The sequence below is a fragment of the Camellia sinensis genome, chromosome 1, assembly GCF_055761805.1.
Source record: "Camellia sinensis isolate YWXY chromosome 1, ASM5576180v1, whole genome shotgun sequence".
Taxonomy (NCBI): domain Eukaryota; kingdom Viridiplantae; phylum Streptophyta; class Magnoliopsida; order Ericales; family Theaceae; genus Camellia; species Camellia sinensis.
Window position 1 is genome coordinate 19,558,172 of NC_138961.1, and position 13,308 is coordinate 19,571,479.

The 13,308-nt window shown below is 26.0% G+C and overlaps 1 protein-coding gene across 1 annotated transcript; it reads right to left on the reverse strand.

Annotated features, from left to right (window-relative positions):
- Window positions 1-12,519: 12,519 nt before the first annotated feature.
- On the reverse strand, window positions 12,520-13,308 carry LOC114321175 (uncharacterized). The gene has a single exon (XM_028268316.2). It carries the CDS (start codon window positions 13,306-13,308, stop codon window positions 12,520-12,522), a length of 789 nt encoding a protein of 262 aa, XP_028124117.2.

Genomic DNA, 13,308 nt, shown 5'->3' on the forward strand with positions numbered 1-13,308 from the left:
TTCTCCGATACACTTATTTATACAATATTTTAATACATATTTTTTCATAAAAATTCAAAAAGTTAACTCAAGTATCTATATTTTCTTCCTCAACTTTTTAGTATAAAAAGACAAAAAATGCACTAATTTAGGATACCCTTATTGGTTGTTTTGGGATGTCCTAAATAAGTACACTTTTTTATCTTTTTTGACTAAAAAGTTAAAGAAAAAAATATGGATGTTTGGGTTAATTTTTTAACTTTTTATGAAAAAATGTATATTAAAAAATTATATAAATTAGTGTGTATGAAAAAATTAAGATTGATAGTAATGCGACCGTACTTTTTAACTTTTGTTGAATAATAATAACTTTTTTACTTTTTAAATAATTTTTTGACTTTTTAACTCTTTCTTTTTTTTCTTTTTTTTTTTTTCAACTTGCTAAAAGCATGTGGAAATGCGGTCATACACAACAAATAGTACGGACCCATGCGCCAACCTCTATTTTTTTTTTTTTTTTATAAATAAAATATCAACAATGTTAAGTAGTCTGAAAATTAAATGGTTCGAAATATTCAAAACAATCAGCTTGCTTGGTTCTATTTTTTCAAAAATACTTCTCGAAAAATTCTACTTTTTTATTTTTCGTGTTTGTTTGTTTTTACTGAAATTTTTTAATATTTTAAGTAATTTTTTTACTTTTTAGACACACTTAAATACGCCTAAAAAGTAAAAAAAAATATTTTAAAAATTCATTAAATACCAAAAATACAAAAAAAATACAAGAATTCAGTACATTTTTTATATTTTTTTGTATTTATTAATTTTTTAAAATATTTTTTCACAAATTTTTTACTTTTTAGATATATCTAAGTAAGGTGCATCTAAAAAAGTAAAAAAAAATGTTTAAAATTTTAAAAATATTCACTATAAATAAAAAAATACGAAAACTAAAAAACTCAATTTTTAAAAAATTTAATCCAAAGAACTCAAACCAAACACAATGAATGTTCTTTTGAGCATCAAAAAACGTCGTTTTGACATATTCAAATTATTTAAACCATAAAATTCAGATCACCAAATATTTTTCATAAAATATTAAATTTTAGTATACATACTAGTGCCAATGAGTCAAAAAAAAAAATTTCAATTTTACATCTGGATTTTTAATTTTTAATTATTTTAATGATATCATTTTATATTTTTACCTTAAGTCTCATAATAATTATTTAATCTTACAATATAAAAACCATGTACAGGTCAAAGAGACAGTAATGTATGTGCTCACAACAAAGATGCTCCTGAATCATGTGATTGTACAGCTTAAAAAAATGATTAACATGATAATGATCTGATTTTATCAGAAAAACTTTGAAGCTTTTTAAATATATATATATATATATATAAAGAAATAAATGTACAGCTAATATCTCCATTACTTAAATCAGGAAAATATGTCCAAAATTATTTGCATAAATCAATTGTATAAATAACTTTTAGCTCGTTTGGTAGAATTGTGAGAAAGTGATTATAATTTATACTTTTACAATTTATTACTTATAACTGTGAATATAAGCTGATTTTTTACTTATAAATTAAACTTTTCCTTCCCCACTCAAAGAATAAGTTGATTTTTGACTTACAAAAAATTATAAGCTATATTGTTAAACTGAACCAAACACATCAAAATAGCTTAAATTAAGCTAAAAGCTAGAAATAAGCCCTACGGCCCTGTTTGGTTGAGCTGTGGAAAAGTGATTATAGCTTATAACTTAACAGCTCATGGCTTATAACTGCCAACATAAGCTGATTTTTGACTTATAAATTAAGTTTCTCTTCTCCCACTTAAAGAATAAGTTGATTTTTGACTTACAAAAAGCTAAGTTGTATTGTTAAACTGAACCAAACACATCAAAATAGCTTAAATTAAACTAAAAACTGAAATAAGTTAGAAATAAGTTCTACCAAACAGTACCATCAATCAGATTTTGGGTAAAATAATTTATTTATTTATTTATTTTTATTATCTGAATTGTGGGTTATGAATGCTTTGATTTGACCATTAAAACGGATATCTTTAAGGGTCGTGCTAGGGAGCTCGAATCTGAGCTCCCCTGAATGCCCCGAATTCCATTTTTTTTTTTTTCAGCAGAAGGAAGAAGAAGATGGAGGGGGGAGGGGGAGGAGGGGGAGAAGGAGGAGGAGGAGGGGGAGGGGGACTGTAGGGGGCTTAAAAAATGGGCTGGAGGCGGAGGCGGGGGGTGCGGCGATCGGCGACGAACAGAGGCATGGCGATCGGCGACGGAGGCGGAGGTGCGGCGATCGGCGACGGCGACCTCTCCCTCTCCCTCTCCCTCTCCCTCTCCCTCTCCTCTCCCTCCCCTGCAGGTCGAACGAAAATGGCAAAAAAAAAAAAAAAAAAAAAAAGCCTAATGCCCAAAACGACGTCTTTTTGGACATTAGGGGACTCATTTTCGAGCTCTCAAGCATTATTTTATCTTTAAATATTGGTTAGGTGTCTCGTACCTGTCGTCTGATCTATATAAATTCGGCCAAGGTTGCTAGTAGCAAAACAACACACAACGTTAATATATTTTCTCTCATCTCTCTACTAACAAATAAATTTATCAACACAAAAATTTATTACAAAATCAAATACATAATTAATTGTTCATATGTATTATTTGTTTGATTCTATAATTGATTTTTGTGTTCATAATAAAATTATTTTTTGAAAAATTACTATGAATGTATGCAATTTTATTTTTACTCACTTTAGTATCTCTTTCTATTGAAAAGTTTAAAAACATAAAAACTGGTCACAGCATTAAATGCAACTCTTTCGTGTAAAATAGGTCCCATCCTTTATTAATTGTGTTCGATTTTATAATTGATTTCTATACGAATATATGAATTGCACTTTATTGGTTCTTGGAAACAAAAAAAATTAAATTAAATATAAATACATGAATTGTGTGCATACAGACCGTGAACAAATTATTGTAATAATTAGTAGGTTTCTTATGTGATGCACGAAAAATTATTTTTAAAATAAAAAATTGATTTGAGTATTAATATTTTATGTATAAAAAATTTTTACAATTGAAAGTTAAATACAAACAAATTTGCTAATAGTTAATGAAAATTTGTGTTACTGTGTGTAATTCTATGTAAAAAGCTCATAAAAATAATTTATTTTAAAATTATTAAAAAAAAGATATATTCTCAATTTGAAATCAAATTTTTATTTGTGTTAATCAAATTTATCAAAAGTAATGAATTTCACTTGTATCAAAATATTTTTTTTTCTGGAAAAGAAAAACAATGAAGAATTCTGTTATATACAAATTATGACTTGATTATAACTTATGGTGTATTATATTATGATATGCGTTATAAAAGAATAATATTAATTTAAATTTAGTTAAATTATTTGTTTATTTTGATAATTTTAGTTCTATTATGCTATAAAAGTAAGTGTAGTTATCATATAATGATTTTGTATTATATATATATTAAATTATAAGATAGTAAAATAAACACTAATTTTAATATTAAAAATAATAATTAAATTAGAAAAAAAAATTAGTAATATAAAACTAAAAGTGATTCTAATTATTTATTTTTATTTTTATTTTTTTAATTTATTTGAAAAATAAAAATATGTAGAAATATATCTACACAAAATTTATTTAAATGATTAAATATAAACATATTATGATTGGATTAAGAAGAAAATACATAAATTAATTATGTAGAGTATTAATTTTTTATTTGATATTCTTTTTGAATTATTCGTACATATTGTTTATAGATATATAAATTTTAAATTAAATATAATTTTTTGTAATAAATAATTTCATGCTAAATAAAAAATTAAATATAAATTAATATTAAGACATCAATAAGATAGATAAAACATATATAATATAAAAGAAAATTAATTAATCAATGCAATATACATAATTAAGCACATTCTATCTTATTGATTTATTTATTATTTATTTGTATATCGAGATAATTTTTTTTTTCAAATATCATAATAATTAAATTAAAATATCAACTGTATAAAAAATTTGACAACAACAAAATTGAATACACGATGAAAAATATATGAGAAATACTGAAAAATAAGTATTTCTCAAATATAATATCAAATTGGTTATTATAATTGAAATTGAATTTGTGTAGAAAAAAAAAAGCATGTTGATGTGACTTTTTTAAAAAAAAAAAAAAGTAAACTTTTAGAATATATCACATAAAAAGAAAAAAATATATAATATATATATATATATATATATATATATATGATTTAACTCAAATCAAATTACAAGTGGACACCAAGTCATGAGTTTGAATTTTACTGAGTAAGTTTAATTATTCTATTCTCAGAGCCACCCTTATCTTAAATCTGATAACCACTTGATATATAAGAGACAAGAGATTAGTAACAATGAAACCCTAACTTGATTACTCTTCTGAGCGGAAGTAAATAAAATAATAAAATATAAAAAGTTAATTATCTAAAAATTTTATTTACAAATATTATGACAGTTCAGGTTTTATATAAGATTTTTTAAACTAGTAAATCTTATTTAGTAAAACTAAAAATATTATCATTTTTTTTTCAACTTTTAAAACTAAGAACATTATTAATTTTGTATAGTAATATTTCAGATAATTGTTTCACTAATTGATAAAAAAAGCCGATCATTGGCAATTCTAAAATAATCTATCTTTTATCTTTTTTCCATCACATCACCTCTTTACTTTTTTGCAGATCTTTTCGTAAAAAGATAAAAAATACACTTATTTAGGTCATCCCAAACAACTCCTAAACATTTTTACCCTTCTACTTATTTGTTTGATTCAACTATCCAATAAAATCGAAAACATTATCAGTTTTTTCATTTTTAAAGTTTTTTTTTTTTTTTTGTCAATTTTACACATCAATGTTCCATTATCATGCTCAATTATAAACACAAAGGTTGCGTTTGGTAAAGTTTTGTAAATATGATTTGAGAGTATGAGTTGTATTTTGAGTTTGTGAGTTTTGAAATTATGATTTGAGTGTAAAAAATTTGTTTGGTTATGGTTTTTAAATAAAGTGTTGAATTGGGTTTTGAATTGTATGTGAAATTGAGTTTTGAATTGTATGTGGAATTGAGTTTTGAAAGTTTGATGTGACATGTGAAATAAGAAAATTTGTTTGGTGATGAGTTTTCAAAATAGTTTTCAAAACTTAATTCAGCCTATAATTGATAATCAAACATACAACTCATAAATCGATGTCCGTATTTTTTATCAACAGTCATAACTAAACTATTTTTAAAATACTCAAATAAAAAAAGGAATTTTTTTTTTCAATTAATTATTTTTAAGCAATTTTTTTGAATAATTTTTTTAAAATAACTTTTATGTCAATTGTTTTATGTCAATTCATTTTTTAGGCCGGTAAAAACATTAAAAATATTAAAAATATTTTAAAATTATTTAGAAAATTAAAATATTAAAAATATTTCGAAAATTAAAAGATTAAGAATATTAAAAATATTCCGAAAATCAAAATATTAAAAATAATTTTTTTTCAAAATAAATATTAAAAAAATAAAATCATATTATTTAAATAATTTAAATAACTAAAAAATTTAATAAGTAAAAAATTTAAATAAATATTCAAAAAAATTAAATCGTAAAAATTTAAATAATTTAAATATTCAAAAATTTTAAATAATTTAAATTTTTAATATTTTAAATTTAAAAACAACTCTACACTCAAATCGTAACCAAACACATAAAACAAAACTCAATTAATAAATTATTTTTAAAACTCATAACCGAACACATAATTCGAAACTGCAGACTACTTTCACAACTCTGCACTCAAATCGCAACCAAATACATAACAAAAAAATTAAAATATTTTAAAATATTTTTATAAAATAGAGTTTGAATTTATTTTTATAAAATATTTTAAAATTTAAAAATTAAAATCGTAATATTTAAAAATTAAAATATTCAAAAAATATTCAAAAAATTAAAAAATTAAAAAAAATCGTAACATATTAAAATATTTAAAATCTTAACAAAATTAAAATATTTTTAAAATATTTAAATATTTAAAAATTTAAAAATTAAAATATTGATTTGAATTGAGTTTTGAATTATGTGTTTGGTTATGAGTTTTGAAAAGTAATGATTATGTTTTGAATTGAGTTTTGAGAAATTGGTATAGAATTATGATTTGAAAGCTTAAAACAAACATCACACTCAAATCAATGAGTGAAACTATAATTTGAGAGGCTTACCAAACGAAGCCAAAATTTTTCGTTTTGCACAAAAAAATAATTCAATTTTTTCCACATAATTTTTCAATTTGAAAGTTGATGTTTTAAAGTTTTGAAAATCAAAATAAATGTCAAATTATTATCTTCCTTTATAGATAATCATAAATAATGAACAATCATTATTTGAAAAGTAATTTTGACTATTAAAAATTTAATGAAACTTGAAGGGCTAAAAAATTTTAATTAAAATTTAATGGAATATAAATTCATAAATTATGATTTATGTGTAAATTTACTAATAAAAAATTACAAGGGGAACATTATGGCGTTGTTTGGTTTGTGTTTCTCAAAAAAATTTGAGAAAAATTCTCTACAAATAAGTTTTCAAAAGTAATCAAATCAAATAAATTTTTCCAAATTCTTTTTCCAAAACTTGTTTGGTTTACAAGTTTTCTAAACAATCTCTCTCTTATACACATCAAATCAATCACTTTTTTCAAAACTCTCTCTCAAAATAATTTTTCAAAACATCTTTTGAAAAAAAAATCAAACCAAACAAATTTTCGTACTTTTTATCTCAAAACATGTTTCTCAAATACAAACCAAACAAGCCCTATATGTTTGTTGTTAACACAATGGTCATGTTATTGTAGTGGTGAGGGTTCGTTCGAGATGTGATTTGATTTTTTAGCTTTTTAACTTTTTAGCTATTGTATGGAGTTAAAAAATCTCGTTTAAGAAAAATATTTTGATTTTTTTTATTTTTGTGAGAGAAAAAATAAAATAATTATGTTTGAATGTAATGTTTTGTTTTATTAGATTAAAAAAATTATTTTATTTTTTTATAACTAAAATAATCAAAAAAAAATTTTAAAATCTGGCATGCCAGGCGATGGCATAGACTGACCTCCCTCAACACAAAAGAAATTCTTGAAGTTTGATTAGGTCCGTGCTTAGACAAAATAGCAAATTTGTTTTCTATGAAAGTCGAGTCTTTTAACAAATTCTGTTGACTAAAGCGCAAAGAGGTAGACATCTCAATTTAAACTCGAAAATTGGGTTTTAAAAAAAATAAATTACTTTTAAATCTAACAATTTAAATTACTTTTAAATCTAACAATTTAAGTGCTCGTTTGGGATTTATTACAAATAAACTCAATAATATGAATGATCATAAAGTAGCCAAAAGGAAGGGGTTATTTGAGGTGTTCTAAATAAGTGCGTTTTTTTACTTTTTATGAAATATGAGTTGGGTATAAGTTGGGTTTGAAGTGATGTGATAGAGAGGTGATGTGACTTAAATAAGATAATGTGACTTAAATAGAATAGTGACTTTTTGACTTTTTTTTATTATGGCTTATTTTGGCAACATAGTTTTTAGCCACTTTTCTTGGTTAATAGCAAAAGCCAAAAGTTGGCTTTTTTGGCTTTTTTTTTTCATTTGGGAAGTTGGTTTTTAGCCAACGGTGAAATTACAATTTTACCCCTCATGGGTCAAAATGTGTTACAAAGGTGAAGTTGTAAATATTTTAAATAAATAGGGATAGTTTGGTCATTTCATTATGATTTGACATCATAAACAAACATTAATCAAAAAAGTCAAAAGTCACTTTTTACCAACTTCTCAAATTATTTGTCTAAAAAAGTCAAAAACTTGGTTAAAAGTCAAAAAATCACTTTTTACCATCTCTCCAAAACAACCCTACGTCAAACCAAGCCTTAATTTAAGTCCATTATTCTTATATTGTGACTCATTAATGATAATAATTAGGGTTCTACTATGGTGTGCAACCTACTTACGATTGCACACCATATGCAACTCAATTATATTAATCTACTCCGTATATAATATAACAATTTTTAATAATTTTTTGGGTGCACTTAATTGAATTAGCCTGGCAATTTTTCTTACAGCCTACTCTGACATTTTCTATTCAAACTTAATTTTTAAATTTCATATTTGAGCCAATGATTCTCAATTATAGTAAGAATTCAAAAGTTGACCTAGTGGGGGCTGCTATTTGCAATTTGGAACAATGACACCTATATTGAATTGGTCAGCCATGTGGAACAATGACACCTACATTGAGGGCTGCTATTAGTTGCAAGGGTAAGCCCTCAAATTTGTCAATAAATTTTTTTATCAGAAAAAATAAAATAAAATATATTAAGAAAATCAATCAAAGTACAAGAAAAAGTACCTTTTTTTTTTTAATTACATTAATAAAGGCATATAGCAAACACCGTATCATCGCTAAATCAATACCTTTGTTGAATTGTTTATGGTTAATGTTGATTTAACATTTTATTATTGTAATTATCATAATATTTAGAATTTATTTTTTTATTGATTGACTTGACCAACAAAATTGGAGTTACAATAATAGAGAAGAAGCAAATAAACAAACTATAATGGAAATATATATTTTTTAAAAAATCGTTCATGTGCTCAAAATGCATATTAATAAGAATCAAATAATTAAATTGTCTTAATTGATATATTTATTGGTATATTTATTAGTGATAAAAACATGGGACTTAAAACAAGTTTCAGCTCAATTGATGTTTGGCATGCAGCTAAAAAAATCACAATTTTGGAATTATTTTGTCTTTAATTTTTTTTTAAAATTTAAAATTTTAAAAATTTGTAACTTTTTTTGGTTTGTCTAATTGAGTAAAACACAAAAGTATAATTTTTTTAATAAAAAAATACTTTTTTTAAAAAAAAAAAAACTACACAAAAGTCAACCCCGAACACCAGTCAATTCTACAAAAAGCGACTTGTTAGGCCCTCAACACAATGCCCTAGCCTCCAAGCAATAGAAGTCTTGAATTTGCCCCCACATAGTCAAAAAAATACAGCAATAACAATTAATTGACACAAAGATACTTGGCCAATAAAACCTGTTTGATTTATTCAGGTTCAAATTTGGTTTTCATTTGACCAAAACCGATTAAAATAATTTCTATTTTTTTTTCGGTTGCTTTCGGACAAGTGGGAAGCCAGTTCCTTTTTAGATATTGACTCTCTACGGTTCACAATTGGATTGGATAGTCCATTCCGGCCTGTTTGATCCATTTTAAATTTTGTTTTGATAATCTAAACTATTCATATTTTAAGGTTTATCGAATATGTTATGCTTGCAAAAAAATCAAATCAATTAAATAACGAAAACCATGTGTTCATATCAATTTTGTATGAACCGTTAATTTTTTTACCGTTTATTTTTTTTATACAAAATTAATCCAAACATGTGATTGTTGTTATCTGATTGACCTATTTTTTACAGGAATAGTGTACTCGATGAGCCTAAAATGTGAATGATTCGAATTATCGAAACGAGATCTAAAAGTAAGCCCAACGAACCGGATAACAACTCTCCAATTTGATATCAACTGAAGAGAAGCTTTTTTTTTTTCTTTTCTTCTCCACTAAGTCATTATTTTTCTTGACTTTTTGAAGTTTCTGTCTTCTAGATGACCATGAATTTATTATCTTCATCCATTATCTCATACAAAAACAAATGTTTCTCTTTCACTTTGTTGTGTGGAATGGAAAATTACAGTATCCAGATTATCAAAATAAGACTCAAAAATAAATTTAATGATCCAAACAACGCCTCTCCAATTCGATTTCAGGCTGGAAAGAAGCTAATTTTTTTCTTCTTCTTCTCCAGCAAGTCATTATTTTTCTAGACTTTTTTGAAGTTCCTATCTTCTAGATGACTCTGAATATATTATCTTCATCCATTATTTCATACAAAAACAAGTGTTTCTCTTTCACTTTGTTGTGTGGAAATTACAAATACACCTCCTCAGATTTGTTTAAAATATAAATTACCTCTTATGATTTAAAAAATTACAAATACTCCCTTATTATCATTTTTTATTTAACAAAATTAACTAAAAAATTAAAATTCATAATTGCTCTCCTATACAATTATAAAATTACTTAAATTATTAATTGAAACATATTTTTAACATCATTAAAAATTGTTAATTGACTTGATGATTTATTAATAAAATGGACGATTTGTTATGAAATTAGAAATCTCAAGTGATAAAATGTAATTTTCAAAACCACAGGAGGCGATTCGTATTTTAATCGAACCTTAAGGGGTATATTTATAATTTACCCTATTAACAAAATTACAATGAAACTTTAGCATCTAAATTGATACCCACTAAACCTTAAGAGGTTGGCATAACTTGAGGTTTGGGGGTGTGCTATCTTCAAGTTTCAGGTTTTATTCACTAGCTACAATAAGTTTTTTGGGACCAGTTCAATTCCTGACAGATTAGTTAAGGTGCACGTAAATTGATTCGGACACCCAGTTATTAAAAAAAAAAAATTGATACCCACTTAATTAAACTTGCCATTTTATCTAAAATTAGTCTTATATGCACCGTTTGGAAAGTGATTCTGTGGGTTTTTTTGGCTATTTTAGCCACAAAAGACAAAATAGGCTATTTTGTCACAACAAACAAAACATCACATCCAACCCATAATCATTACACTCTTCTCTCACAAAAAAAGTCAAAAAAGTCAAAAAGTCAAAAAGTCCTTCTCAAACCAAGTTTTTTAACCCAGGCTAAAATAGCTAAAAAAGCCAAAAAAACTAAAAAGTTAACCCATTTCCCAAACCAGTATTACATTATTGAATCAATATTAATTTTTTTAAAGAATGATTTATACATAAATAACTATAAATAAATAAAGCAAATCATCATAATAGTGTCTGTGGTAACTAGTGTATTTGTTTGGACGGACTGGATGAGGAGGGATTGAAATCTATCAAACTGTTAGTCCTGGGATATGTTGTCCCCAGACTAATTGATTGAACTAGATTTGTATCCCATCTTTGTTTAGTCATGGGATTAGATGTCAGGAAATGACTATTTGGTTTGATAGAATATGAACCTTATGTTTGTTTGAGATATTATAGAAAATGATAAATATTTAAATGACTATTTTATCATTTTCAATTATATAGTAAGTAATAGGGCAAATTACAAACACCCTCCTCGAGGTTTGGTAAAAATACAGATTCTCCCCTGAGGTTTGAGAAATTACAAATTGCCCCCTAAGGGTCAAATTTTCATAACAAATTAGAAAAAATTATGGGGGAATCTGTATGAAAATAAAAACCTCAGGGGACAATTTGTTATGAAAATACTAACCTCAGGGGGCGGGATGTAATTTCTCAAACCTTAGGGGGGAATCTGTATTTTCACCAAACCTCGAGGGGGTGTTTGTAATTTTCCCTAAGTATAATAACAATATTAAACATGTCTTTAATGTTTTAATTATTTTTAACTAGATTAAATAAAAATTTATTTTATTTCATTTTTTACACAATTAAATAAAATTATTTTTTAAAATAAAATAAATAAAATATCAATAAAAATATATGTTATTTTTTAATTAAAATTTTAAATAAATTTATTTTAAATAATAATAATAATTATATAAGGAAATTAAATAAAAAAATCTATTAAAATTTAAATAATGAAATTAAATAAAATATAAACATAATTTTAAAATAAAAATCAATAAAATATTTATAAAAAATTATTTTAAAAAATTAAATACATAAAACATCAATAAAAATTAAATAAAATTATTTTATTTTTAAATTGAGATATTTAAATTTTATTGAATTTTACTAAATATAATACATAATTAAATAGTAGAGGTTCAAAATAGTCATTTTACCACCTAATCCCATATCTCCCTTATCTCTCTATTTATGTTCCACCCCTTCATGGGACACAATAGTCTAATAAATTTGAGACTAAGGCCTAGTTTGGGAAGACTAAATAAGTGCACTTTTTGACTTTTTATGAAATATGGGTTGGGTTTGGGTTGGGTTTGAAGTGATATGTTAGAGAGGTGATGTGACTTAAATAAGATGATGTGACTTAAATAGGATAGTGACTTTTTAACTTTTTGTCTTTTTTGCCTCATGCCAAACTTGGCCTAATAATCCGAAGGAATTAATAGTCCGGTCTAAGTCTCCTTTGGAGAGGTACAAGTTGGACTCTTTCTTCTTGTTTTTGCTAAGCAAATGATGGTTCACATGTTTGGAACGGTTTCAATTCAAAAGCCAATTTGTTGTGGAATAGTCATAAATAGTTGTCTTATATTTATTTTATTTCTAGCATTTGTTTGGATGTTAAGGCATTTGGTAGACTTGAAGAAGTCTTCTTTTCTTTTTCTTTTTTTTTTTTGAACAAGAAAATGCCAACTAGCTTACAAAGAGTCCAAAGATAAGATAGCCCTAAGCGCCGGAGGAGGATGGGCAACCCAGTTGAGGGGAAGCATGCATGTCAAGTTGCGAGAAGCTACCCAGTGAGCCGTACGATTGGAGCTTCTAGGCGACCAGCAGAAAGAAATGTTGTTCTGAGACTTCGCAAAGCGAATATCATATATAATAGCCATGCAATCCCATGGAGGAACTAGTTCAGAGACATTCAATTTGATGATTGTTTTGCTATCTCCTTCCATACTAATTTGGTTGAGGTTGAGGGTTTGAGAAAAGGCGCAAGCCAATCGAACCACTCGGGCTTCTCCTTGCAAAGTTGACGATACATGAACAATAGAAGTGCGACCATCGACCAGTTGACCTTCCCGATTCCGAAGAATGGCAGCCAGGGAAGCTTTTGACCTGTCTTTAGTGAAGCTGGCATCACAATTAAGCTTAAAGTGGCCCAGACCTGGTGGACTCCATCTGCGGCGAGGGGGCTCGGACACTGCTGCATTCGGCTGTCGAGCACCAAGGTGATTAAGCACATATAACTCTCTCCAGGCAGTTGTGGCTTGATGCAAAGTAACTATGGGATTTAGGGGATTGTGGTTAAAGACCCAGTCGTTTCGAGATTTCCAAATACACCAACCCACCATCGCCACTTTCCCAATGATTTCTAGATGTTCTGATTTGTTAGAGCACATATTCATAACAGAGTAAGTCCACTCAGCAATAGAATTGCAAACTTGCATATCAACTCGAATGCCAAGGTCGCTACCGAACCAGACAGTCAT